Source organism: Arvicanthis niloticus, chromosome 27 (genome assembly GCF_011762505.2).
Source record: "Arvicanthis niloticus isolate mArvNil1 chromosome 27, mArvNil1.pat.X, whole genome shotgun sequence".
NCBI classification, from domain to species: Eukaryota; Metazoa; Chordata; class Mammalia; order Rodentia; family Muridae; genus Arvicanthis; species Arvicanthis niloticus.
Window position 1 is genome coordinate 28113195 of NC_133435.1, and position 27047 is coordinate 28140241.

At 49.2% G+C, this 27047-nt stretch overlaps 1 protein-coding gene across 6 annotated transcripts in view; it reads right to left on the minus strand.

Moving 5' to 3' along the window:
- Positions 1-367: 367 nt before the first annotated feature.
- The window catches only part of Shroom3 (shroom family member 3), a 284471-nt gene continuing 257791 nt past the window's right edge, over positions 368-27047 (minus strand). For all 6 annotated transcript variants that reach the window (XM_076926481.1, XM_076926480.1, XM_076926485.1 and 3 more), the window contains 7 exons: positions 22082-25418; positions 18696-18769; positions 14988-15833; positions 13265-13756; positions 10996-11146; positions 3809-4081; positions 368-1529 (listed from right to left, as the gene is read on the minus strand). In XM_076926481.1, the coding sequence (XP_076782596.1) occupies positions 1161-1529; positions 3809-4081; positions 10996-11146; positions 13265-13756; positions 14988-15833; positions 18696-18769; positions 22082-25418 (5542 nt within the window). In that variant the 3' untranslated portion in view covers positions 368-1160. The remainder of the gene's footprint in view (positions 1530-3808; positions 4082-10995; positions 11147-13264; positions 13757-14987; positions 15834-18695; positions 18770-22081; positions 25419-27047) is intronic.

Below are 27047 nucleotides of genomic sequence, written 5' to 3' on the forward strand. Positions count from 1 at the left end.
CAATAAACCTCTGCTGATCGCATCCAGGTATGGTGTCTTGTGATTTTTGGGTGGCCGTGATTTCCAGAGACTTGAGTAAGGGTCTCCCGAGTTTGGGGGTCTTCAAAACCAGCTTCTAAAATATATTAAAACATCCTGATAATGTAGCTTAGTTAAGTATATTTCCTGTATGGGATGGCAGCATGGATTTGGTTTTGAACTGGCTTAGACTTATTTCTTAGAGGTTTGAGAACTGTTGTCTTTGTCAATAAACTGGTGAAGAAGGTGGACAGCCCGAGAAGTCACCACTGAGCCGTCCTCCTGCAGAAATGTGGCAAGACCTGAGAACCATGGAAAGTGGGACCTCGCACAACATGACACAAGTGCAGAATGGCCACGGGTCTTTATTAACATCAGACAAGGGCTGGAGAGAGGGCTCAGTGGGTGGAAGGTATGTGACACACAAGCCTGATGAGCCAGGTTCAAGCCTCAAAACCCACACAGTTGTCTAACTCTAGACGCATACTGCGGCACCCCCAGCTACCTAACATCAAATATATACACACAAAATACATTTTAAAAAAAGCAAACGAGCAGAAGAAAAGCCCACAAAAATCTCTATATTCAATTTGACTATCTTTGGAATTCTTCATTAAGGTTTTCACGAAATACAAAGCTCAAACGTAATTGTCTACATCCACCACAAAACAGAATCAAGTAAGTGGTTAGCATACAAACATAATCATCTTTTTCATTTTTAAAAATATAAATAACAAAAATGTTTGGGGGTTTTACAGTTTTCTTAACGTGTGTGTCTTTTTAAGGCTTTGTGTTACAGGCTGGTACTTGTACACTGCCCACCAGCAAGGAAGGCTGCCGTGGATACATTCCTGAGGGTGCCACATGCTCATCTCTGCCACCTCAGCCTGGGGAACCGGCACCAGACACCCTCCATCAAGTCAGTGTCACTGACTTCCCTTCCACAGAGTGGGAAGGCTCTAGCAACGTGCGAGCTCGCAGAAGACCAACCGTAAAAGGCAAGAAAGACTCCTGGATTGTGTCTTCCCTTTACTCAGGAAGCCCCCAATAACCCACAACTCAAACCGCAGTTTGTAGTAAAATATCTTTCATATTAAACAGTGTTGAGCGTGGCATCTTTTGCTCGGGTCTTTCAGGAGAGGTCAGAGAGGAGAGGTCAACGTTGGGAAAATGCCACCCAATACAGAGCCGCCCCCAGGAGTCATATGGCTGGTGAGGGCAGGGGGCAGGGAGATGGCCCCGGCCTTGGGCCTGAAGTTCGAGGGAAGTGACTCCAGCAGACACCTGACCTGCTCCTGGCCCAGCTTTATCTTGTCATCCAGCTTCCGCTGTTCAATGAGGAGTGTGGACTTCATTTTCACAAAGTGTTGGTAGTCCTGGAGCTGCTCATCAGACAGGTAATTGGCCAGGATGTCCAGCACCACGCGCTCCCTCCGGTCCAGGTTCTCCTTGAGCTCCCGGGCATCCTCATGCTGCCCAGCCAGAACCTTCCTTTTCTCATTCAGAGAACTCTGCCAAGGTACAATGAACAGGTAAGTCAGCCATAACACAGTCCTGCCTCTCACCACCACTCTAGTCAACGGTGCTAAGGATGTATGTATGTATGTATGTATGTATGCATGCATGCATGCATGTATGTATGTATGTGTGTATGTATGTATGCATGCATGCATGTATGTATGTGTGTATGTATGTATGCATGTATGTATGTATGCATGCATGCATGCATGTATGTATGTATGTGTGTATGTATGCATGTATGTATGTATGTATGCATGTATGTATGTATGTATGTATGCATGCATGCATGTATGTATGTATGTATGCATGCATGTATGTATGTATGTATGCATGCATGTATGTATGTAAATCATTATTATTATTACTATTTACTATCCTTAGGTTGAACCCTCTGTGGTGGTCAATGCTGTGATAACAACCTGACCTTTTTAGGCCTACACTTACTGAGTCAATCCTCAAGTTCTCTGAGTACTTTGTGTCCCCTCAGTGTCTCTCCATCTACTGAATCAAAAACTCTGCAGGGGGCTGGAGAGATGGCACTTTGGTTCAGAGCACAGACTGACTGTTCTCCCAGAGCACCTGAGTTCAATTCCCACACCCACATGGCAGTAACAATGGCCTCTAACTCAGGACAACCCATGCCCTCTTCTGGCCTCTTCAGGTAATGCACACGGGGCACATATATATTATATTTTATATATATTCTCATACATATAAAATAAAAATAAATAAGCTAAAAAAAAAAAAAAAAAAAAAAAAAAAAAAAACTCTGCAGGCAGGGCTCATTGACTTTTTAGAAATACTTCATGTGTTCCTGCATCAAACATGCCGACACAGTGTAAACACCACAGTAAGTACTTTTTAAAAAATTTAAATTGAATAGTTTTCAGACCTTTCAGACCAAACAACTGAGAAAATGTAAAATGGAATTCAATCATAAAGCACTGTGACTTAAACGCCCCTCAGTACAAATAACCTTATTCAGGATGGCTAAAGGTTCATGTGACTGCCTCACGCCCCCAACTCTGGCTTGTCAGATCTTTTGAGATGGGGTCTCACTATGTATCCCTGGCTGGCCTGGAATGCCATGTAGACCAGGCTGGACTTGAACTCAGCAATCTGCCTGCCTTGGCCTCTGGAAGGGAATAAAGGTGTGTACCTCCACCGCCGCCGCTGCCACCACCATGCCAGGTAGCTCATGAGATTTCTATAGTAATAGATTTTTATAGTATAGTAAAAGTTAACAGGCGAATTGTATCACTATCCCCACTCTCGAAGTTCTTCCCCTAATTCAGTCTGAGGCTTGAATTAAACACTAAGGAGAGGCCTGAGGCCACAGCCTGAGCTCCTAGCACTGTCGGCATCAAAGCTTAACACACTTCTCCCTGTCCCTCAGATGAACACTGTGGCTCTGAAGCCCACGGGCATTCCTCCCCTATCCCAGGTCCCAGCCATGGCACATGAAGACCGGATTTGGTATTGATTGGGTCAGCTGTCCCCTTTCTACTGATAGTTTCAGTTTCCTAGAGAAGCCAAGCACTAATGCAGTATGGTCAGGATTCAGGGTGTGAAGCACGAAGCCCAGTGTCTGTCACAACAGCACTGTCCCTCCAGGGGAGGACAGTAGAGTCATGACAGTGTACCATATCTGGGTCCGTCACACAGATTCCAGGAGGCTCATTTCTACCCTCATACTCCAGTGGTTCTGTGGTCCTTCTCTCTCTTAAATGTCTAATGTGTTTTTACCTCTATGAGGAATCAAGGAAGGAGAGAACCACCTGATTCCTGCGCATCTGCCCTCAGTGTCCACACTGAGTCTTGCCCACCTGGGCCCTGCGCATCTGCCCTCAGTGTCCACACTGAATCTTGCCCACCTGGGTCCTGCGCATCTGCTCTAAGTGTTCATACTGAATCTTGCCCACCTGGGTCCTGTGCATCTGCCCTCAGTGTCCACACTGAATCTTGCCCACCTGGACCCTGTGCATCTGCCCTCAGTGTCCACACTGAATCTTGCCCACCTGGGTCCTGTGCATCTGCCCTAAGTGTCCACACTGAATCTTGCCCACCTGGGCCCTGTGCATCTGCCCTCAGTGTCCACACTGAATCTTGCCCACCTGGGCCCTGTGCATCTGCCCTCAGTGTCCACACTGAATCTTGCCTGGAAGATGCTCTCTCAGCTCCACAGCCATTGTTATCTGGGAGAAGGAACTGCCTCTGATGGCCTCTCTATGGACAGAGGGCTCAGATGGTAACCTGCTAGGCCACATACCCTTTCTTCTTTACTGGCGTCTTCACCAAGACCACTGAGGACGTTCTCCACGCGGGCGAGGCGTCCAGACAGGGAGAGCAGCAGGTTGACCACCTTGTCCAAGTCCCCTATGAACATCTTGTACTTGTCAAACTCGTTTGGTTTGCAGAGCTCACTGATCAGAGCCTCCACCTCTTCTCCCAGGGCATTGTTCAGCTTGATGTCCATGAGCAGAGTCCCCTTTGCTTCCTGGAGGGTCTCGAGCTTGTGGGTGAGGCTTCCAATGAGCTCAGCCTAGAAGACAGAGAGACACACAGAAAAGATGAGCAGAGCTGTCGCTGTGAGGTGATGGATGCTCCTGGCCCCACCTTGCCTTCAAGGCTCAGCTAAAAGCTCCTCAGCTCCTTGAAGACCGATGACTCAAATCAGAACTTTTTTTTTTTTTTTTTTTTTTTTTTGCCTTTCCAACTGTCTACAACTGTCGTTCTTTGAACCTATTCAGTGTTCTCCAGCCCACACCTGATTACACATGGACTGGTCATATTCCCCCACTGTATGCATACAGTTCTGCCTTTCCAACTGGTTTGTTAATGTCTCGAAGTCCTTTCATTCTTACTGGACACAATACCATGAGCAAGAAGGGAGGGGGCAGGGTGAACATCCTTAACTCGCTTGCCTCGTGCAGTTACCATGAGCTACACACTCTGGCTCATCTAGTCCTCCACACACAGTGGGTGAGGGAGAGACTTGAGGAAGGGCTCACATCCTCAGAAGGGCTCTCCTCACATCATCATTACAAACACTGACGTCAGACAGTGGATCAGAAAGCCACTCAGCTTTGCCTTTTAACTAAAAGACCTGCTTGCCATGACTATGTAATCAGACATTTCTGACCTCACAAGAGGAGGCTACACACACACAGCTTGTGTATTCTGTTGTTGTTTATTACAACCTCTGGGGGGTCTTGCTTTACAGCCCAGGTTTGCTTGGAAGAGACTATGTAGGCAACTCCAGCTGTGAACTTGTGGCAATTCTCCTGCCTCTGCCTGTTGAATGCTGAGATTATAGGCATGCAACACTATGTCCAGCCTTGGAAAACAGACTGGAGATGGGGGAAGGAAATGAGTATGAAAAGCTTCTACCACTGTTTTGCTCTGACCCCATCATGGTCAGGCATGCACTCGAGAGGAAAATGTTCTGCATAACCTACCCGCCACACACACCCCGGAAGCCAGAACTTCACGGTTCTTTGGTATCAGCAGGTTTACAAGCCCTTGAAATATCTATGCTCTGGCTTCAACAGTGACATCCTGTTGTCTGTTCAACTTTCCTGATCCTCATAGCTATAGGCAGCTAAAATGACATAAGCTGTCCTTCTAGGGGAAAAGCTGTGCAATGTCTAAGCATTTCCTGAACTGAAGACTCAACCCAGGGTAACACAGCGGGAGGGAATATTACTTAATATTATGTTAATTATGTTCTCTGTTACCCCACCCCCAAAGCATCCTCCGTTGGCACCCATCACTATGGGAGAGCATCACTATGGGAGAGGGCAGCAGACTTCACTACCAAGTTACCCAACAGTGCAGAGCTTGGGTGAGTTTGTGCCTATGAAGAGACAAGCTGAAGACAACTCTGAGGTGGGAAACAACAGCCACTGCCAGGCCACCCAATGCTCCAATGCATGACGATGGCTGACAGCTAGGAGACATCGACCCTGGTCTGTTTTAACCTTGCAGGTATAGCTGCCAGGCTGGGCTCTCTAAACATTAGCAGACAGTACTGTACTCAGCCAGGCTTACTGGTGAACTCCTGCAGTCCTGGCACTTGGAGGAAGGAAAGAATGGCTGCAAGTTCAAGGCTTGGAACATAGTGACTTCCAGGAGAGTTGTGGCTATACATCCAGACCTTTGTTCAGAAAAGCCCAGGGTGGTCAAGGTGGCCCAGCAGGTGGGGGTGCTTGTATAAGCCTTACTAACACTCTGGACCCCGATTCTTCTGCTAGTCTGCTGGAGTCAGCTTGCTGGCTCTCAGGCCCTGCTAAGCAGTCTGCAGGGCTGGCAGGAGGGATGGGAGGCAAGCTGCCTGGTGTATGGGACTCACATGGCACTCTGGGGTCAGGGTCCAGTCTAGTATGCTGGGTCTTTCTGTCCAGACCCAGCTCTGGTTTTTGAAGGCATGGACAGTAGGTAGAGCCACAGGTGCATAGCCTGGAAGCCTGTGCACATTCTGCACTTTACAGTAAGGTAGTGCACGGACTACTGAGCAGAAGCCTCAGTCAGCCCTGCCTCACTGTTACCTATGTGCACTTTACAGTAAGGTAGTGCACGGACTACTGAGCAGACGCCTCAGTCAGCCCTGCCTCACTGTTACCTATGTGCACTTTACAGTAAGGTAGTGCACGGACTACTGAGCAGACGCCTCAGTCAGCCCTGCCTCACTGTTACCTATGTGCACTTTACAGTAAGGTAGTGCACGGACTACTGAGCAGACGCCTCAGTCAGCCCTGCCTCACTGTTACGTATGTGGACAGAATATAGGCTTTTGTTCACCAACTCTTTAACTACAAAGATCTGCACTTGAGAATACAGTGAAGAGGGTCTGAGTAACTGAAGGCATCAAGGGGAAGGGTAGCTGTGCTTCCAACATTTCTTTGTCAGAAAGATCTCTTTTAAAAACAACAAAATCCAACCTTAACAGAATTCACGTAGGACAGGAGATCGGAAGAATTTTAAAAGAAAATGTATCTTTTAACCATGTACCTGCTTGTATGTATGTGCACCACATGTGTACAGATGCCTGTGAAACCAGAAGAGAGTCAGATCCCCTAAAGCTGGAGTTATAGGAACTGACCCTGGGTCCTCTGCAAGAGCACCAAGCACTCTAACGGCCACCATCCCTGGCCCGTGAAATAACATCCTAGTCTCTCACGGGAGTTACTTAACTGTAAGCCACTGACATTTACCCACTTAGCTTCTCACCTGACAAGTCTCACTCAGGCTGTGTGAGACGATATTTATATGGGTTCTTTTTCTAAACATAGTTCAACACACTCTTCTATCGATCCATCTGCACACGAAACATCCTGCTGGGTCTTCTCCCTCACCAGCAGAGGAACACAGACTCCTGAGTCAGAGACCAGCTTGACTTGATCACTGCCAGGTGGTCACTCACTTGTGCCATCAGCAAGAAGACAGCCCACCTGCCTAAAGCTAGCATGTCTTACTGATCTCATACTCTGTGCCAGGCAGAAGCAGCGCCTCATAACTCAATCACTGCTTTGACAACCCAACAACATAGGTGTTATTGTCCCAGCTTCACTGATAAACTGACACAGTGAGGGTATGGAACTTGCCCCAGCCCACACAGTAAGTGGCAGAGCCAAGCTTGTCTGGCTCCAGGGTGCTGACTTCAACCAGTACTTTAGAATTCCTCACAGGAGTGCTATGAGGCTCAAATGTATGCACACTGGAGGACAAACATATGGACACACCTTGTTTTCTGTGCTATCACAAGGTCAGGCCATAGTTCGAAGAAAGTCCAGCACTTGTTGAAGTAGGTGCCTGGGAGGAAATACCCAGCTCCCCATGCAGCAGCACTGCCTGCCCCCCCCCCCCCCCCCCCCCCCCGCTATGAGGCTTGTGCTGCAGCATCCCCCCAAACACCACTACAAACACTCTTAGCTTCTGTTTTCATCTCAAGAAAAATTTAGCACTTCTGGCTGGGGCAGTGTGGAGTTTAGGTGGAGTTTCTGGCTAAACCTGGCCAAACCATTTCTACCTGATGGGTTTGTTTCTTTTGTTGTAAATGCAGGATCCAGGACCTTGAGTGTTAACTGCTGCCTTTGGCTGAGCTTTAGAAAGTTGTGGCAGTTGCAGATGGTGACAAGGCCAGACCTCTATCCCACATCGTGTGATCTAATCCAAGCAGAGGTGGCTGGGCCTGATGTGACGTCAAGCATCTCCAGCACGGCCTCTGCTGAGAATCCTGCCCCCCTTCTCCTCCAGGGGGCTTGACTAGAATGTCACTGTATGTATTTGAGATGGTCTCTTGGTGCCAGTTAAGGTCAGGTAAGATAAGGGATGAAATGAACTTGCAAGGTCAATCATCTTTGCAGACAACACACCTGGAGCTGGGACTCATCCCGACCACCCTTCCTCTCCCACCCTCCACTACTAATCCACTGCCAGCTCCTGCCTGTTCTTAAACAACACAACACAAAAACTCTTGGCATCATGGCTGCACCACCTTGCAGTGACTGCACTTTCCTCCCATCCCACCCAACTCCAGACATAGCTGCCAGAGGGACTCTTCTGAAAAGCCGATCTGCCTGCCTTCTGCCAAGCCCCAGCAGGTGACCTCTGGTGTTGGCCACGATGTCATACCCACCACAGCTCCCCTCTTTTGCATGTTATGATTAAATCCCAGGGTTCTGGGGCATTCTGAGACCAAGAAGAGTGCAGCTTTTCATACCTTAACAACCTCAGGGCAAACTGAGAAAACCTTGTCTGCAGAGCCGGAGGAGGAGGCTTGGGTGAGCTGGTGCAGGAACCTGCACTTTCTCCTCTCCCAGCTCTGTCTCCACTGTGGCTCCACTCAGGTAGGCCCACCCCACAGTGGTGGCACAGATACCCCAGAAATCTTCCTGGGAGCTGGAGTAGGGTACCCTGGGTCTAGAGTGTGAGGGGATCCCCACTCTGCTTCCCTTCGCTTCACTAAGGAACTGCACAGCTGCACAGACTGCAATGACCGAGGGCCTGTCCAGCTTCAGGACTGAGGACAGGAATCTCTGGGAGCCAAAGACTGTGGGAAACCTCTGGAGAGGAGGGAGCTGGGCCAGAAGATGCTTGAAACTTGGCATGAACTCTTGGCGGGGGGGGGGGGGGGGGGGGGTCCTCACTTTTAATAGGCACATGTAGGAAAGACAGAGTACTGCAAAGGCTCTGAGAACTTCAGTGTATCAAAAATGTTACTCAAGTCCCAAACTACAGCCAGAGGGACTCAGTGAGGACAGAGTCACATAACATCACAAAGGCTTCCAAAACAGAATGGGTGCCGAAACCACCATCAAAGGTGAGACAGGAGTTACAGTCTGGGCCTACAGGAACAAGGCCTGCCTCAGTCAGCATTCTACAGAGGGCTGCACCAGGGCCCAGCAGCTGGCAGCACAGAATACAATATACAGTCACTCAGGTGTAGTGGACAGAAAAGGTACTGAACTGGTGCTAGACTGGAGACCAGTCTGACACTAGGATTACCACAGTCTTTAAAATGTTTTCTTCAATAAGCATTCTCTATAATAAGAGAACACACTTGAAGATTCAAGCAAAAAGAAACTAAAAAATGAAAATTTTAGAACTGAAAATGATGATAACCTGAAACACCAACAAAACCACTGGGAGGACTGAGCTAGAAAGTGAACCTGAGGCCAGACTGATACAAACTAACTAGCAGATCTTCCGGGATTCAAGGTATGAGAAACTCTAACACTGAATTGTTCAGCCCCTAAGAGAATTATTATACATAACTGATGTGTAACTAAAAAAAGAACGGTTGAAAATGCCCCATCTATGGACTTTGCATCCAGTGAACTCGTCTTTCAGGAACGAGAATATTCTGGAGACATGCAGTTGAAACCACATCACTGCAGATCTATTCTGAGGGAAATGCTAAAGGAAATCTTTCTCAGGATGAGAGAGGAACCTGGAACTCCAGAAGTGGAGCTCAGCAGAAACAGGAGGTGGTAGCCGAGAAGCCATGGCTGCCTAACAGGACCCACCATCAGCCACAGCTGTGCCCAAGAGCAACAGAGTCGAGTAGTTTGAAATGCTACTGTCATTCATTTCCCTACAAACCATGCCAATATGGGAATTGGTGGAAGTTTATGTTAAAAAAACAAAACAAAACAATACAAAACAAAACAGGGCCCACACAAGGCCCTACAGGCCACACACAAAGCAGAACTCACTAGAGCTACTCCATTTCCTCAGAGAGGACTTAATTCTGTAAATTAAGCAGCTACAACATAAGAGGAGGAAGTGGAGAGGAGGCTCGGTGGTTAAGAGCACTTACTGCTCTTGCATGGGATCCAGGTTCCATTTCTAGCACCCATATGATAGCTTAACCACCTGCAGCTCCAGTTCCAGAGGATCTGATACTCTAGTCTGACCTCCACTGGGCACAGGTATGTATGTGGGGTGTGTGTGTGTGTATACATACATACATACATACATACATACATACAGGCAAATCACCTATACAAATAAAATAAATCTTTTAAAAAATAAAGATGAGAAAATGTAATGTGTACTTTGCTTCACTGCTACTGTAATGCAGAGCTGTCTATATAGAGACAGCAGGACACAGGGAAGTATTTCGTTAAAGATAAGAATATATATATATATACACGTTTCTGTAGTGGCTGTTGCAGCATGCAGCCCTGAGCTCACAGTCTTCAGTCTTCTAACAGGATGCCTCTCAAAGCTTTCCTTGTTTCTGGGGTGTGTGTGTGTGCCTATGTCTTGTGTTTTCACCTAATACATTAGGAAGAGAGCCTGGGACAAGTATGTATAATAAATAGAATCCTGTATGCAAGTCCTCCTGGCATCAATGCCACCAGAGCACACATCCCATGCTTCCCTGAAGCAAGCCACACACGTCCTTTTGCAGAGGGCACGGCTGGGATCTACGGAGGGCTATAGGCAAAGTGGAAGGACACTCTGCCCTGCAGGCACAGCCTGGCCCAGATCTCCACAGTATGTAGGAGGCTGTGGCAACGGTGAGGTCACGTTGACATGTTTGACATTTAGAAGTTCTGTAGGACCACCAGATGCTACGGGTTCCACTTCAGCCCTGTGCTTTAACACTCTTCTCTGAGCACTGCAAGCGCTGGAAGGTGTGTAATCTCTAGTTTTGCTCTTAACATAAGCTCCCACCAGCTGCCGCGAACAGCGTCAGAGCCCCTGGGGTCCAGTCCCAGTTGTGACACCTCTAATAACAAAACCTTTCTAAGCTTTCATTCATCATTTGCAGAACAAGAGTGAGGGCAGTTTTCCTGCTCCATCTGCTCACAGACCTCTGAGAATGCCCAGAGCTTTCGGATGGGACAGGTCCATGTGCTCCCACCCCAGTCCTTAGGGGCTGATAGTTGCAGTCATGAAAAGGGCCTTGGATACCTGTGGGGAAGCAGAGCAAGCGTCCGGCCCTACCTTTTTCTCATTGACGTCCTCCTGCTCCTCCTCCTCCCGCAGCTCCTGTGGCATGTCTTTGATTTTGTTCAGCAGTTCCGCCTTGGCAGCAGAGACACTGTAGTAAGCAGGGCAGTTGACCAGCACACCCGCTGCCTCCTTGTGCTCGCTCCTGAAACACAGCACAAGCTCAGAGCAGCTCTTTGCCATCGGCTGTCTCAGAAACGTGCAAAAAGTTCTACTTAATGTCCCCCCAGAAATAATGACCGGCGAGCAATTTACTGATACTGACTGGGCTCCTAAGACAGGCAAACCCGGGATGCAAAGCTCCTAAGGGCAGTGCTGGAGATGGGATCAAGTATTTGAAACCAACCAAGGCTACTCCATCTCAAGAGAAATTTAAAAAAGAAAAGAAGGAAAAAAAAAGGCGGAGGGAGAAAAGAAAAAGTTTAGAAAGGAAAATCTACCTGCTGATTACACAGGGGGCCTGGGGGCCCAGGGCTTGTCCAAGAAAACCAGGAACTGAAAACCATGGTATCTCATGCTATTTGATTTACCACAGTGGAGCTGCTGTTTCATTTTTGTGAGGAGCTGGGGTGGACCCTGGATCCTCAGGCATGCTCAGTGCGGGTCAGGGCTCAGACACAGCCGATGAATGAGTCATGGAAGCAAGTTCCCTTGGAGACAGAGTTAACTCTTTGATGATACATTATTTAACTCTGACCCTGTGATTTTACTAAAGAGCCAGGAATACAGCATCTTCACTGACCTCCTTTAAGCAGTGCATCCTCCTGTAACCCAGTTGACTAGAAAGCTGGAAAAGCCTTCAGCTTTATCAGCTTCTATCCAGCGTTCCTGTCCTGACTGGGCTGCTCAGGAGTCTGACGAAGCCTCACAGTGCCATTTGCCACAACAGGACATTTACTTTCACCACAAGGTGGCGCGTGTTGTCTTTCTGAAACCCTCAGGAAGGAGCAGGACCATTTTGCCACCAAATTCATGAGGGAATATAAATTCTCAAAGATAATGTTTTTTCTAAGAATACTCTGTGAAACTACTCTGGGCCCTGCTGTCCCCAGTGAACCGCCCTGTATATGCAGTGATGCTTGCTATAGTGTGACTCTGGAGAAGTCACCACACCTAAGATAGTCTCGACTCCCCAAATCTGAAACTGAAGAGACAGGCAAGGAGACTGTGAGCCAGATGTGCTGAGAACATAGCCCACAAATGGCAGAAAACTATGCACGCAGCTCTTTTCTCTCTTCCACCCAAATAAAAATGTGTTCCTGCTACTGATTCAGCTAAAGTCAGCGGGAAGTTTCTAAACTGCAAACCCATATTTGGGTGAACTGTTCTGTTTGTATTTCGTCTGGAAGCAACGTACTGTTGAGTCTCAGTCTGTCAATATTATCACTAAAAACTAAAAAGGAAATAAAACCCACACTACATCTTTCTCCCGATAGTCCTTTAACCAAGTAAGTAAGAAATCTCAGAATATCTCAAGAAACCCACGCACTAGAAAACACAACTGCTCACAGTTCTCCCACTGTGGCTCAGCCCTGGGACAGGGTTTCCAAGCCAAGCTGAAGCCTCGAGAGCCTCCAAAGTGGGGTGGGATGGCTAAATGGCCCCAGCAGATCCAGGAGAGTGTTTCCCACTGAGATGTGCTCAGGATTTGAGCAAATGTTCACCTCAGTGCCTCCAAGTGAATGTCCTATATTATATAGTAAACGCATCTATTTCTGCAGGCCCCTCCCCCTTTCATAAAGACTGGTCCACTTTGTTCTTGTAGACACCCACATCCTGTCTTTGCTCCCTTCTCAGCACTAAGCCTAGGGGAGGTCCCTGAAAGTAACCTATGACAGGACAGACAATCCTGTGTTTACTCAGTTAGGGACACTGGATAGCTGCTGTGAGCTTCCACCCTCATGTGCCAGGGCCTGCTGTGGTGAATAAAGGCGTTAATACGCTTCCATGTTTCTGAGGTGGCTGTCGGCCCTCTCATGGGTGCACTGTGAAGATGGGGTGCAATAACGTTTACATAAGGATGTGTGACGACCAGAAAACGAACACTGGCTATTTATTAATGACAGCGGTTCCTACTGCTCTCATTTTACTGTTGAGCATTTGTCCCGCCTCCCACGCCTCAGACTCACTGCCCTAAAGCTGAGATGGAATGTCATTCTTTGTCAGTGTCCTGTGCTAGGGATACATCACATCCAAAACTATCATCACCCCACAGAAGGAGTTGAGTCGCAAGGCTCTTTGGGGTGGACTACAGGGGACTTACATCTTGGCTTCACATCCGCCATGCCTGGCGGTCATGTCTAAGGCTTTCCTCTTTGCAACACTGTCCTTCAGCACATTGGCATCTCTGGGGAACAAACCCTCCATCAGGTCCATCGTTGTCTTCATTCTGGAGTCCGGATCCAAAATGTCCGCCAGAGACTTGTCTTGGTGGACAATTTCCTTGGCAAGAGCCTCTGTTCGGATATCTTCTGAGGTCTTCTGAGGCTCAGCATGTATTTTCTTTCCTAGATCCTGAGTTCTGTCAACAGGTTCGTAAGTGAGGTTTTGTGTCTGGCTAGGACCGGGCTGCTTGCCAAGAGGACCACTGGGCTGAGGCTGGGCACCCACGCTGGAAGGTGTGTTAGACTCGGCTTCTGAACCTTTGGCTGAAGTTTGGGGTGGTGTGGCAGTCATTATCTGACTATGTTCGGAATGGACTGCCCCAGGCACGTGCCCTTCCCTTGTGACTGTCACCCTGGGAAGCCTGCAGAAACTGTGAAGGGAAGAAAAGAGAGAGTGGTTAAGGGGAGAGTAAAGATGCTGAGGATGATGGCACAGGAGATGTGAGGGAGGCACTTCCTCAAGACTACAGCTTCCCAGAGCAGAGTGGCTGGCATGATATCTATGGTATTCACTCTCCCACAACCACAGGGTTCTAAGGAGTCTTCTCCTGAGCCCAGGGCTGGTCCCTAGATACATTCACGTGGAATTCAGTTTTGACAAATGTTGCTATTGGGCTCCAGAGCTTTCTGGGGGGTACAGACAGGCAGAGGTAGTGGTAGTAAGTGACCTCTGTGGCATCCAGGAGATGATAACCCACAGAGGCTGTTTTGTTTCTGAGACAGGTATCTCTCTCTACATAGTCCTGGCTGTCCTGGAACTCACAGAGATCCACAGAATGTTTTTAACATTTATTTTATTTTTATATATATTTATTTAGGGCAGGCAGCATTGTGCCATAGTATGTGTGTGGAAGTCAGAGGACAGGTTCTCCCCTTCTACCAACTGAGCAAAGATACTGGATCCCAAGAGAGAATTCTGTTATGAGCAAGCGCTAGTCTCAGAAACTGTGTTGGGAAATGCTTGTTCCGTATCAGCCTGGCTTAACATCACCGGGTGTTAGCTCTATCCTGTACCTCTGTGGCGTGGAGTGTCTGCAGACAGGAGGTGACTATCGAAACTCAGCCTCTTTGAGAGGCTGCCTCCAGGCTCTGTGTGTGTGTGTGAAGCATTTCTGTATTTATTTGTTTATTTTAAATGTAGGAGTACTCTGTCTGCATATATTATCTACAGGCCAGAAGAGAGCATCAGATCCCATTACAGATGGTTGTAAGCCACCATGTGGTTGCTGGGAATTGAACTCAGGACCTCTGGAAGAGCAGCCAGTGCTCTTAACCTCTGAGCCATCTCTCCAGCTCCCACTACCCGCATCATATTCCATTTCTTATTTCTTTAACTGATCCAAAACTCAGTCAGACAAGAGGAACTGGGTCTTGGCTCTTTAAATTATCACTTCTCTGCACATATTAAATGCTAGCCCTGCAAGGCAAACGCATGAGCAGCCTCATGAGTGGACCTTGTCCTCATGAGGAATCTCTGTCCTCAGGCTCTCCTGTGAGCATCAGAGAGATGCCCTGGGAGCCTGCCTGCAAACACCTGAGAGTGGTGAAGGATGGCCACTTCCCCACACCAAAGGCTTGCCCCGGCTGCAGCTGCTCACTCACCCACTGCCAGGTTCCTTGGATGCTTCACCATCCAGCAGCACCTCACACATGGCTTGGGGAGGAGGTGGAGGAAAGTCATCTGAGCCGTTTGCTAGAGGTTCCTGGCTCGGTGGAGGAGGTGGCGGTGGTGGTGGGGGAAGAGCTTCAAATGTGGGGCTTGAAGCAACCTTGGGGTGTACGTCCTTCATGAAGACTTCATCATCATAGTCCCCCCGGGGCGGTGGGGATGCTTGAAGGGCTGACTCTGATATCCGGAGAGAGATCCTTCCTGGAGTGTCTGGGTCAGAAGTGCTGCAGGAACTCGGAAGACTCGGCTGCTGTTTACAGTGCTTCTGGCTTGCAAACTCAGGCACTGAGGCATCCTTGGCAAGGCTGTCCTCTTTGACTGCGTGGGCCCACTTCACCCAAGGTGGAGAGGGTCGCTGAGGCAGGGACACCCTCTTCCACATTCCCTCCTCTAGCCCATACGCTGGACTGTTGAGCTCATGGCTTCCTGGGCTGGGAGGCTGGGTCACTGCAGAAGCAGGAGATGGGAGAGGCTGTTGCCCAGTCTGCTGATCCATGGCAGGCTGTGAGCAGTAACTGGAGGGGACCCCTGATGGCAGAGGGGAGCTGAGTGGGGCCACCGAAGCAGCTCTGGCATCTGGGAAGTGGCTGTGTATTCCTGCCGAAAGCGGCCTAGGGCCAGGGGCTCTAAGTTGCTTCAGATGATCTGAGGCTCCAGAAGATTCCATAGGAGCTGAGGAACCCACAGCGGCTTTGCAGGATGAGCCATTCCAGCAAGGCATGGGATGGTACAGGGGTAATGGCAGCTCTTTTGGGCCTCTGTCTGAGCAGCTGAGAGACCTGGAATGGGGCACAGACATGAGGGTCAGAGCTCTGCAGAAAGGACAAGCAGTGAGACATAGCCGAGGACCTTCAACCCAGAGCTAAGTACTCTTCCTGAACCAAGTTAAACTAAGTCCCAGGCAGGCGGAGTCCCCACAGGCAGGGTCAGAGTCCTTTCACTAACCCTCTCTCACAGCCCCCCCCCCCCATCTCCTGCCATGGCACACATATAAAATGGCTTCTGAGGACAGGCTGCAGGACATGAAGAAAAACAACTCCTTTTTTCTTCAGCTCCTTTTTAGACTACTTAGGGGAACAGCTCTGGGCTCTGGGGAGATGGACTGATGCCTCTAAGTCTCTCTGAATCACCCCAGGGGAGGAGTCTGCCTGGAGCATGTGCGGCTGCTGAGTCCAAAGGTTCCTTCAGTAATAGCATTTTCTGTTTTCTAATCTCTTAGTGTTTCCATTTCCTAAGACAAAAATGAACAAATGAACTTTTAAAAAGGGAGGACGTGTCACCTAAGGAGCTAACTCAGTCTCCTCTGCTAACTGCTAACTCAGTTATCCTCAGGAGACTGATGATAATCAGATGATTATACACAGCCTCAAGCAAGTGTCTACACTCACCAAGGAAACCCAACAAGGAAGGAGGGCATGGAGGGAGCGGGGTAGGGAAGAGAAAGCGGCTACAGCACTGCTACCTTGTGCCTACGATGCAACGGTTAACATGAGGATTAAAAAGACAATCTCTAGCAAATCCTGCCATCTGTGAATTAGTCTGCAGCTTTGCAGCTGGCCATGGAAGGGAGAGCCTGGGATGGCGCTGTGACTCTTTCCTACATCCCACAAAACCTGGCACAAAACCTGTGCCACACAAGGATGACACAGCCTACCAGGGGAGACACATGCGGGAGACTCATGCTCTTATTTTTGTTGGATACAGATGGTTGGGTAAAGGGCCTCTCTCAGAGCTTCTCAATCTCAGATGTAGCCCTCCCCCAGGCTTCTCAATCTCAGATGTAGCACACCCCCCCTCCCCATCACAGACTCCTTCACTGAGTCACTTTTTCCACTAGGGACATCTATGGGCTATTCTGTACTTTGTGGTGGATTCAGAGGCAAATCCTTGGAACGCTTTTTATTTCTATGTCATGCATTTTGGGAGCCCTAGCACCAGGCAGAAAGTACCCTGTTAGTTTATGTCTGATGAAAAAGAATGTTGCCAACCACTCTTCAGATTGGAGGATAGGAACTATTTTAAACTTAGCATCTTAGCTGGATGTGGTATGCACACCTGCAATCCCAGGGCTGTGAAGGCTGAGGCAGGCAAGCTAGGTCTCTATAGCAAATCGCTAGACTACAGGGTAAGAATCTTCCCCAAAACAAACAAACAAAACCAACTGACCTAACAAACAACAATACTTAGCTTAGCATCCTCAATGGGCCAGCTAGGATCTGACGGTTCACGACTAACTCGGTGCCTGTAATCACCTATGTCTAGAGGCTGGTAAAGGGGTTATCACTCAATACAAAGTAAGATAACACCCAGTAAGGAGCCAGTCTTATAGATTTAGATGCTTTTAGTTTATGTTTGATCTCAGTTCACCATACTAACATTAAATCCCTTTGAAAGCAGGATTTAAGCTAAATGCTTCATTTGGTTGAGCTTCACAGTGACTGTTTTTTCTGTTTTTCAAAAACAATCTTACTCAAGTCCTTTCATCATGGAGTACTGATCCCAGTCTCCCAGGAAACCTGGTATTCAAGAACGTCAGTTTTTAAGAATTTACTTCATTTTAACTTTTTAACATAACATGTTTTAGATTGCACATGTGTGCGTGCGTGTGTGTGTGTGTGTGTGTGTGTGTGTATGTGGGAGTATGTGCACATGAGTGTGGGTGCCTGAGAAGGCCAGGGGCTGAGGTGGAGCAAGCAACCCCAGGAGCTGGAGTTACAAGCAACTCTGAGCCGCCCACTGTGTTCTCTGAAGGAGGAGCTGCACTACACCCCTGTCAGCCCTGTCAATCAGTGAAATCTGGGATCAACCTTCTCACATCCGGTAGTGGTGGTGACAGGGTCAGGGGGAGAATAAAGCCAGGGCACAGCTCCCTGATCCAGAGTGCTTCTAACTCTTCGCTCGCCTCCCAGAAGAGGGGAGTGTGGCAGGCAGGCACCGCTGCCCATGGCTCCACAGTGTTACACATGTTTGTGGGGTGGGTATAGCTTTGTCACAGCGGGCTTGCCTAGTGTGCAGAAAGGCTCTTGCTCTGTCCACCAGCACCTGAGGGGAAAATTCTCCTTGCTGTAAATTGAACCTCTAGAACGTTTTACATATTGCAAAAGTGAAGCCTACATATCCACTGAAAAACTCCGTTTCTCCCCTCACCACCCTGGGCAGTTACCATTCTACCTTCTGTTTGAGATTTTGGCCAAATGCCTCATGTAGGTGGATGCAGACAGTGTGACCCTTTTCATCTTATTTCATTTAGCTAATAAGGTTCACATTTGGTAGGAGTTCTTCTCTTTCTAAAGCTGGACAGTACTCCACCATGTCCACAGGATCTGTTTGTACAGTCTGGACAGTACTCCACCATGTCCACAGGATCTGTTTGTACAGTCATTCCCTGATGGAGACTTGAAGTCCGTGCCGATTTCTGTCAACAGTGAACGGCACTGCTATGAGCTTCCGCATGCAAGCCTTTCTCAGACTCCACTTTCAGTTCTTTGGGATATATTACTCAGGAGGGTCTCATGAAAGCTCAGTCTTTAACTCTGTTTTCTATATGGCCACCGATTTACAGTCCCACAGTGCACCGGGTTCTGACTTCTCGCCCCTCGCCAACACTTGCTGTTTCTCTATTACCACATGTAAGTACATACCTAGACCCAGGGCCAGCCAAACAACATGGATCCTTCACAAGACCAAAGCCACTGTCTTCCCTCAGGAGCACATCCTATAAGTACAGGAAGAGGGCAACATTAAATAGGTGTTTATATTTACCAGTACTGTGCAGGTAGGAAGAAGGATGGACAGCTGCGTCCTGGAGACCTACTATGGTCAGACACTCTGGTAGCACTCTTACAAAGGCCCGAGAAGTTGGGCTAAAATCACCGCACTGGTGAGGAAACAGGCCCACAGTCAGAAGTGGGAGCAGCATCAGAACTCCCTTCAGTTTCTGCAGGCGTATCCCCTCTCACAAGAGTGTTTGTCAAGTAAGAGAAGTCCGGTAAGAATTGTGGAGTTCATAGTCACCGCAACACATAAGTACTGTGATAATAACTTAAATTCAATGGACCAAACTTTTGAAACAGAAGGAGGCAGCGGGGAGAATGAAACACAACAGGAAAAGTTATAATTCTGAAACCTTTCATGCGTTCTGAGTAGGAATCTAGTCTGTAACCAGGCTACAGTAAACTCCCAAGTCTTACCTTTAAGTGGTGTCAGTAACTCCAGGGAGGGGGTGGCTTTCAGGGTAATTTTTGTTTGTTTTCACTATGGGTAGATATTGGTATCCTGAAAGGGTTAATACTATAATGCTGATGGTAGAGCCTATTTTAGTAACTTATTCACTACTCTTTCTAATGGGATAAATGCTTTTCATGTCCACATTTGTGTTTTTGTTGTCGTAAAAGAGAAACTAATAAGCACTGAAGACTCACATGTTGATGGCTACACAGATAACAAGCAGACCAACTGCTACGGTGGGGCTGCAGTTCAGATCCCTAGAACTGACATAATGCTGGTGGGCATGGTGGGGACCCACCTGGAACTCTAGCACGCAGAAGCCAGGAAAGTTGACTTATTAGTTATACTAGTGAGCTCTGGGTTCAACTGAGAGACCCTTTTAGTCCTCAAAGCCCTGCAAACATATACACAGGTAAACAAAACAGTCGAAGGTTGGATAAAGACACAGTTCAGTGGTAAAATGCTTGCCTGGCATGCATGAGGCTGTAGGTTCAATTCTCAGTACTGTCTCTCCTCTCCACTGCTGCTCCCCAAAAGTCAAAGGTGATTATAGGCAGAAGCAGTAAATGCCCAGATGTTAGTAATCTCACCATTCCCTTATCAGGTATACTACTGTGTGCCAGACACTTTGCTAAGTTTCCTGGGTGGGATACTGTCTGACTGACATTTCCATGGAAACCAGCACGCATCCATGCATGCATGCACATGAGTATGTCACGCATGCTCAAGTATATGTTTGCAGCCCAGAAACATTGCCAATTCTCCACATGCAATTAAATAAACAGAGGAACTAGGATTCAAGCCAGGACTTCTTCCACGACCTTTCTGTGGAATTTCAGAGGGTTAAATGCAGCTGATGGATACCCTGGTTTGAACACTTGAAGATGAATTCCACACACTGAGCCCCTGATTCTCACTGTAGAACGGAAGCTCCTGTTTTCATGACCCCTTCAGCCCTTTAAGTCTCACCCTACCACCCTTCCCTGTTGACACAAACGGACCAGGTTTTGCCAATAGTTAACTGGAACAACCTGATCGCCATCTGAGCTCCTGGCACTCAGTAGAGTTCAATTACATCCTTTGAATTTCAGTATATGAGTGAAGCTAACCTTCTGCATGTGTGTGATCTGGCTCTTGAAATGGTATTTATGTGGGTATGCATTTAAGAGGGTATGGGAGTTAAACCCAGTAATCAGCTATTGAGAGAATTTATCAAGTTTTCTGTTAATCAAGATATCCCTCCTCGATTCCACTACCACCCTCACCCCCAAAGTAATGGGCTTTGTACATGCCAGGCAAGTTCTTTACCACTGAGCCATACATATCCTCAAAAGTCATTGACAGAAGGAAAAAGTCTTCTCAACCTAGTAGAAACCCAAAGAGGATATTCTTCTTGTGTGTCTTCACTGTCAAAGTTTTGTTTTAACCACAAATAAGGTAAGAGATGAAGAGTATGCATGAAGTTAGCCCACAGGCATCTCTCTAGTCAGGCAGGACTAGCTGCTAGGCACAGGAGGCAGCTCAAGAATGTCTCAGAGTGTTGCTGTGAAGCTGAGTATTTCCCGACTATTCCTGCCTTTGCCTCATAGTTCCCAATTAAATATCAATTAAGTGTGGTGTCCCCTTAGTAAAAGGATGCCTAAATACCATTCAATGTTCAGTTACCTTTCTAAAACACGGTTTCTAAATAATACAACCAACTTAATTGGGGTTTGAGGAAACCTCACTGCTTTTCTAAAAAGTCTGCTTGAAGTCTATTTCCCAAGTGACTGGTTTATAAAACACTTAGGGGAAAGCAAAGCATCTAATCCATCTAATCCGCCCAGACAGAATAATGACATGTAACAGGAGATGTGGGTTTGCCTATGCTTTTCTATCTTTTTTTCTTTTTCTTTCGGGACAGGGTCTCTCTACGTAGCCCTGGCTATGCTGGAACTCAGTATGTAGACCATGCTGGCCTTGAACTCACAGAGATGCACCTGCTTCCTGAGTGCTGGGATTAAAAGTGAATAAATCCCCCTCCTTTTTTGTATTATCTTTACAATATCGGGAGAGAAGAAGAAATTCCTTGGTGCTCTATGTCCAAAGCTACTGTTGTACAAAGTAGTTGAAAAATCTTGTACCTACAAATAGGGAGGAAAACAGGACTGTGGGCTTTGAATCATCTCTGGTGGGAGTTACACCACGGAGAGAATATTCCTACATAGTTCTGAAAAGAAACTGCCTGAAGGAATACAGCATATTCTCTCAGAAGGATGTGTATGAGTGGGTCTGTGTATGTACGTGTTTTAACACACTGGGAGATGGGATGTTTCCTAAAATTTCACATACACACACACCCTACACAAAGTATCAAAAGCCAGACCGGGTGGCAAAGGTTTATTTCGACTAGTTGTAATTCTGAGAACGAAGGACTGAAAGGTTCAAGGCTAGCCTAGACAGCTTAGTGAGACCCTATCTCAACAGAAAAAGTAAGAGGCTGGGTGGGTATAGCTCCGTGGTTACAGTACTTGCATGGCAGGCACAGAACCCCGTGTTCAACTGCCAGAACGGTAATCAGCCATAAAACAACTATACATGTAAAAAACCAAAACAACTATATAGAATTTATATATTTTTTTGAATGGAAACCAGGAAAGGTTGAGAGGGAAAATCGCAGAAACAAAAAAATATTACTTTCTCAGATTTAAAATTTAAAAAAAAAAAAAATAACATAAAGGAGAGATTTTGGGAGAGCCCCTCTAAAGCTGTCAGAGTCGGAGGGGGCCAGTCCTAGGCTAGCTGGCTTGGCTGCACCTACCTGACCTTTCTTGTCGGAGGTGGGAGACGACCTGGACCTCACATGCACAGGGACCGCCAGGGAATCCGAGCGCTCCAGCAAATCCTCGGCTGACTTGGACTTCCCCGCCTTCCCGGCCACCATGCCCCAGGAAGGCGGCCCGCCAGGGGTCCTGTCCATCCTCTGGACACCCCTCGGTCCGCTGAGCAGCTGCCTGGGGGCCTGAGGATCCCAGCGTCGTCGCTCCCCGACTAGGCGTCCGCTGGCGAAGGAGCTGCTGCGATCTCGGGGTGCCTGTGGTCCATCTGCGGCGGACTGATGGGGGTGCTCCTTGCGGGGCAGCGCCTCGGGCTCCCGCAGCGAGCTCAGGCTGCAGGCGGAGGCCAGGCCGGGGCCTTCGGGCGCCGCGGGGCCCGCCTGGAGGTAGGCGCTCTGTGCGCGCTCGCGCAGCCCGGGCTCCGGCGTGCAGGCGGCTCCGGAGGGCCGCTTGCCGGTCTTGCGCTGGATGTAGTCGGCCAGGGCACTCTGCTGGAACTGCTTCAGCTCGGGGCCCGACAGGCTGAGCGTGGAGCAGGCCTTGCCGTCGCGCTCGAAGACGCGGCGCCGGTCGGCCACGGTGCTCTCCGAGAAGCGCTGCTGCGCGGGCCTCAGTGGGCCGCGGGGCGCGGGCTCGGCCTCCTCCGAGACCCCCACCTCGTTCATCTTCTCAGGCTCCGAGTAGGAGCGCTTCTTCTGCTCGGCCGTGAGCCGCCGGCGTGGCCCTCTGCGGGCAGCCTGGGGTGCGGGCGGGGTCCCCGCGGCCGGGGTCACACTGTGTCGCTCCCGAGGGGTGTGCGGGGAGGACGAGGGCGCCGCGGCCTCCGGGCTCCGCATCCCCACGTGGGCAGAGGCAGGTCGCGGGCGCCAGGGCCTCGAGGTCGCGGCGGTGCCCGGTTCCAGGTCTCGACGACGAAACGACGTGGCTCCCAGGACGCGGGACTGGGCGTCCTTGATGCTGTTCCTGTAGGCGCGGCTGAAGGGCGCGTCCAGCAGGGGCGACTCGGGGGTGCTGGGCCTGTCCTCCGGCCAGGAGGCTTCTTTCTCCGCCTCGCTGACGAGCTGAAAGGTGCTCTGGCTGCGGAGCAGGCGGGCCTCCGGCCTCGGGGGCTCACTGCCTCGGGCAGGAGGCCCTCGGCCATCTGCAGTGGCCCTCCTCGGCAGCTGGCCGCAGTGCTGCCAGGAGGCCTCTTCCTGCTTAGACTCCCCGTTTGGGGGGTTCTGCTCCCCATTGCGCAGGTGCTCAGTGGACTCAGGGCCATGGACGCTGCTTGCTTTTGGCTCGTCAAGGTCACTGGAGAAAGTACTGGGAGTCGGGCCGGTCCTACTGGGCCTGTAGCTGAGGCCGTGAGCGGAGCTGCCCACACTCAGGGGTCTGTGGCGCCCCTGCTCTCGCTCCTCTATTTTAGAAACCTTCTCCAGCACGGAGCAGTGGGGCTTCCTGTACTGCAGGGCAGACGTGCTGCTGGCGCTCAGGCGCCTCTGGCTCACAGTGGATGGCTGCTGCTGCTGCTGCTGCTGCTGCTGCTGCTGCTGCTGCTGCTGCTGCTGCTGCTGCTGCTGCTGCTGCTGCTGCTGCTGCTGCTGCTGCTGCTGCTGCTGCTGCTGCTGCTGCTGCTGCTGCTGCTGCTGCTGCTGCTGCTGCTGCTGCTGCTGCTGCTGCAGCGGTGGGGCCGGGGGCTCTTCATACCTGGAGTCTGCACTGTGGAAAGATTCTACAGCGTTCATTTTCCCCTCGGGCCTTGGATAGGAAACAGACCTATCCAGGAAGCCTCTGTGGTCGGGCCCTGCTTTCCTTCCAGGGTCCTCCACCTTGGTGGTGGGGGCACAGGTGGACCTGCCACCGGGGTAAACCTCCGGGGCTTCTCCGAGCTCCACGCTGCTTGGTCTTCTTAGACTCTCCGGAATATTCTGGAGAGATGAGAAGGCCGACTTGGTTCTGCCAAAGTTGCCTGACAAGCCCTGGCCTTGGCTTTCCCTCTCTACTTTCTGCCTGAGGTTGGCATTGTGATCTTCCTGAAAGTCTCCATCCCAAGGCTGAAAGAGCCTGGAAGGCTTCCTGTCATCACCCACGAGCATGGCCTGGGCCTGAGGGGATGCGAGACTGTGCTGATTAGAACATGGTCTGCTGCCACCATGAATGTTCTTTCTCTCACTGGGATATGGGCTATTGCCATGGGGAGATGTGACGTGTCTCTTTAGGGAAGAGTCTTCATTTTCAGGCACTGAAGAAAAATGGACTTTGTAGAGGTATTTGGCCGCGGGCTCTGGCTTTTTCTCCACAAGAGTCACTGAGTCCTGTTCTAGGGGCTGACAGAAGGCAAACCCAGGCCTGCTAGCTTCTTTTTGATTTCCGTTCTCATCTAAGGCAGCCATCTTGTTACAAGTTCCCTGAGCAGCTGTGTATCCACTCTCTTTGACTAGTGCAGGGTAGACTGTACCATTACTACTCACAGAGGGCTGGGGCACCTGGGCAAAGTGAGGCTCTGGAGAAGGTACCGGATAGATGCCAGTGGGCAGCAGAGGTTGGCCAGGCTGCGTCTTCCGGGTATAATTATGCTTAGGTTTCACTGGGGGGCTGTTCTCTGGACTCCTCTCTGGGACTGTATGCAGTTGTTCCTCCAGGAATGGGGTTTTCTGGGAGCCTGAAGAGTTTGTCTGAGGCCGGTAGAACCTCTTCTGATCAAGGCTGGACCAGGAGCTGGGACGCTCGCCATGGCGGAAAGCTGCATAACTATCACTGCGGGTTGGGGGCATGGGTGCACCTGCCTTGTGGGGCGGGTTGTCAGTAGCAGTCTCCAGGGAACCAGAACACTGCTGGCTCCAGGACAGGGAAGGCGTTCCCTTGCCCCGAGGAATGCTATGCCATTTAGCACAGCCCTGACTATCGGCTGAGGTGTGGGCATCCCTACCTTGAAGAAGCAAGGCTGAAGGGTTCACCTCATACTCAGAAGATACTCCCCTCCGGGTATCGTAGACTGTCTTGACATAGCGAATGTCTGCCTGCCTCATCCCTTCGAGAAGGCCACCCCGGGCAGAAATCATATCCGTGGAACTTGAACGTTCTCGGGCAGAGCCACCAGGGGGTGGGTACTCAAAGATGCTAGAACTGGTGGAGAAGGAGCTATATGCCGAGTCTCTCTTATTGTGAAGGTGGCCTAGCTGGTCGATGCTGCTCGTGGACTTGGCAGGAGAAAGAAGATGGCAGGGTGGGTATCCGCCACTGGGCTCCAGGCTTTCCATGCTCCCCTGGGAGCTGCACTGGTCAGGGCTCCGCCTCAGATAAGCATGGTCATAGTTGGAGAGGTCACTCGTAGAAGAGCTGGGAGAACAGGAGACAAGGCAGTCAGTCCGCTGAGGGGTTATTTAGTGGGCTCACAGACACAGGACTCGGTTTATAAATCCACTCTTATGCAAGAGGTTCCGTTTTCAGAAGGGTGGGTAAAAAGGGCCTTATTCGGGGCTTGTTCCACTTCCTTGTGTCACCACTAGGACTAATTGCTCAATGCTGTAACCTTATGTGCCTCTAATTAATCACCCAGGCTAACTAGAAGAGGCCGGCCATGGGCAGGGGCAGAACGCTGACACGACTTGCTGTGCTGTGCTGACATTTTGCACATGCCAAGAAACGAAGGGGGGGGGAGGCAAAGAAGGGAAGGGAGAGGGACAGAGGAGAGAGTTTTCTGTCTGTTGTAGGTACTTGTGGGGGAACCGAGAAAAGCTTAGTCAGCAAACAGGCATGTGAAAAGATGGGACTTGGGGAGCACACTCGTAGGACTTTAGTTAGTATCTTTCCTTTTTAAGGAGTCAAAAGCTAGACTCTGGCAACCTTCCTGGAGTCTCGACGATAGTAAGGACAAATTTGTTTGTGGGGAGAAGCTAAACACACAGCTGAATGGAGAAATCCACAGGGAAAAGAAGTTAGAGCCAGAAAAGGCTGGAGAGAGGGAGAGAGAGAGAGAGAGAGAGAGAGAGAGAGAGAGAGAGAGAGAATGAATGAATGAATGGAGTGGGGGTGGGGGTGAAAGCAGGAAGGAGAAAGGTTCAGGCAAGGGAGAGGAAGTCTTAGCCACAGGAGGTCCTTAGGCTGAATTCCACCAACAAAGCCATCCTCAGGAGAGTGTGACCTTTGTATTTCTAAGCTCCTCTGGGTTGGGGAGAGGGAAAGCCTTTCATATTGGCCTTTCATATCCCAGAAATTGGTGTTTAAAAAAAAAAAACCTGTTTTTGTTAATAATAGGAGAGTTTAATTTGCATGTGTGGGGACTGGGGAGTTTGGGACATCTTTGTAGCTTCAATTTTGCTATAAGCTTAAGACTGCTCTAATAATTTACTATAAGGGGCTGGAGAAATGACTCAGCAGTTAACAGGACCAGCTGTTCTTCCAAAGGACTGGGGTTCAATTTAGCACTTACATGGTGGCTCACAACTGTCTGTATCTCAAATCCCAAGAGATCTGGCTTCTTCTTCTGGCCTTGGCAGCCACTATGCATATATGAGGTACAAAGACATACATGCAGACAAAACAACTATACATATCAAGTAAAAATATGAAACATGTTTGGGCGAGGAGCATAGCTCAGTGGTAAAGTCCTTGCCTAGCATATGCAAGGCGCCAAAAAGAAAAAAGGAAAGAAAAAAAGAACTTATATGTCAATGGAGAAGCCATATTGGAATAAATAAAAGTCAATCAACAATCTCCTCATGTTAAACATTGTGATTTACTATTCTCCAAAGAAAGACAAATCTGGAGTTCTTACCTAGGGTTTTCATTTTTATGTGACTAGACATTCGAGTGCATTTAAAATCATGTAGCATATTTCTAGATATCATATAAAAGTCCATGGGGAGAAGTCAGAGCCAGGAGAGGCTGGGGCCTCCCTCCTGTAGTGGACCTCAAGTGGACAGCACCACATGAGGATTCCGGAAGACTACTCTCCTAGCTCAGAGG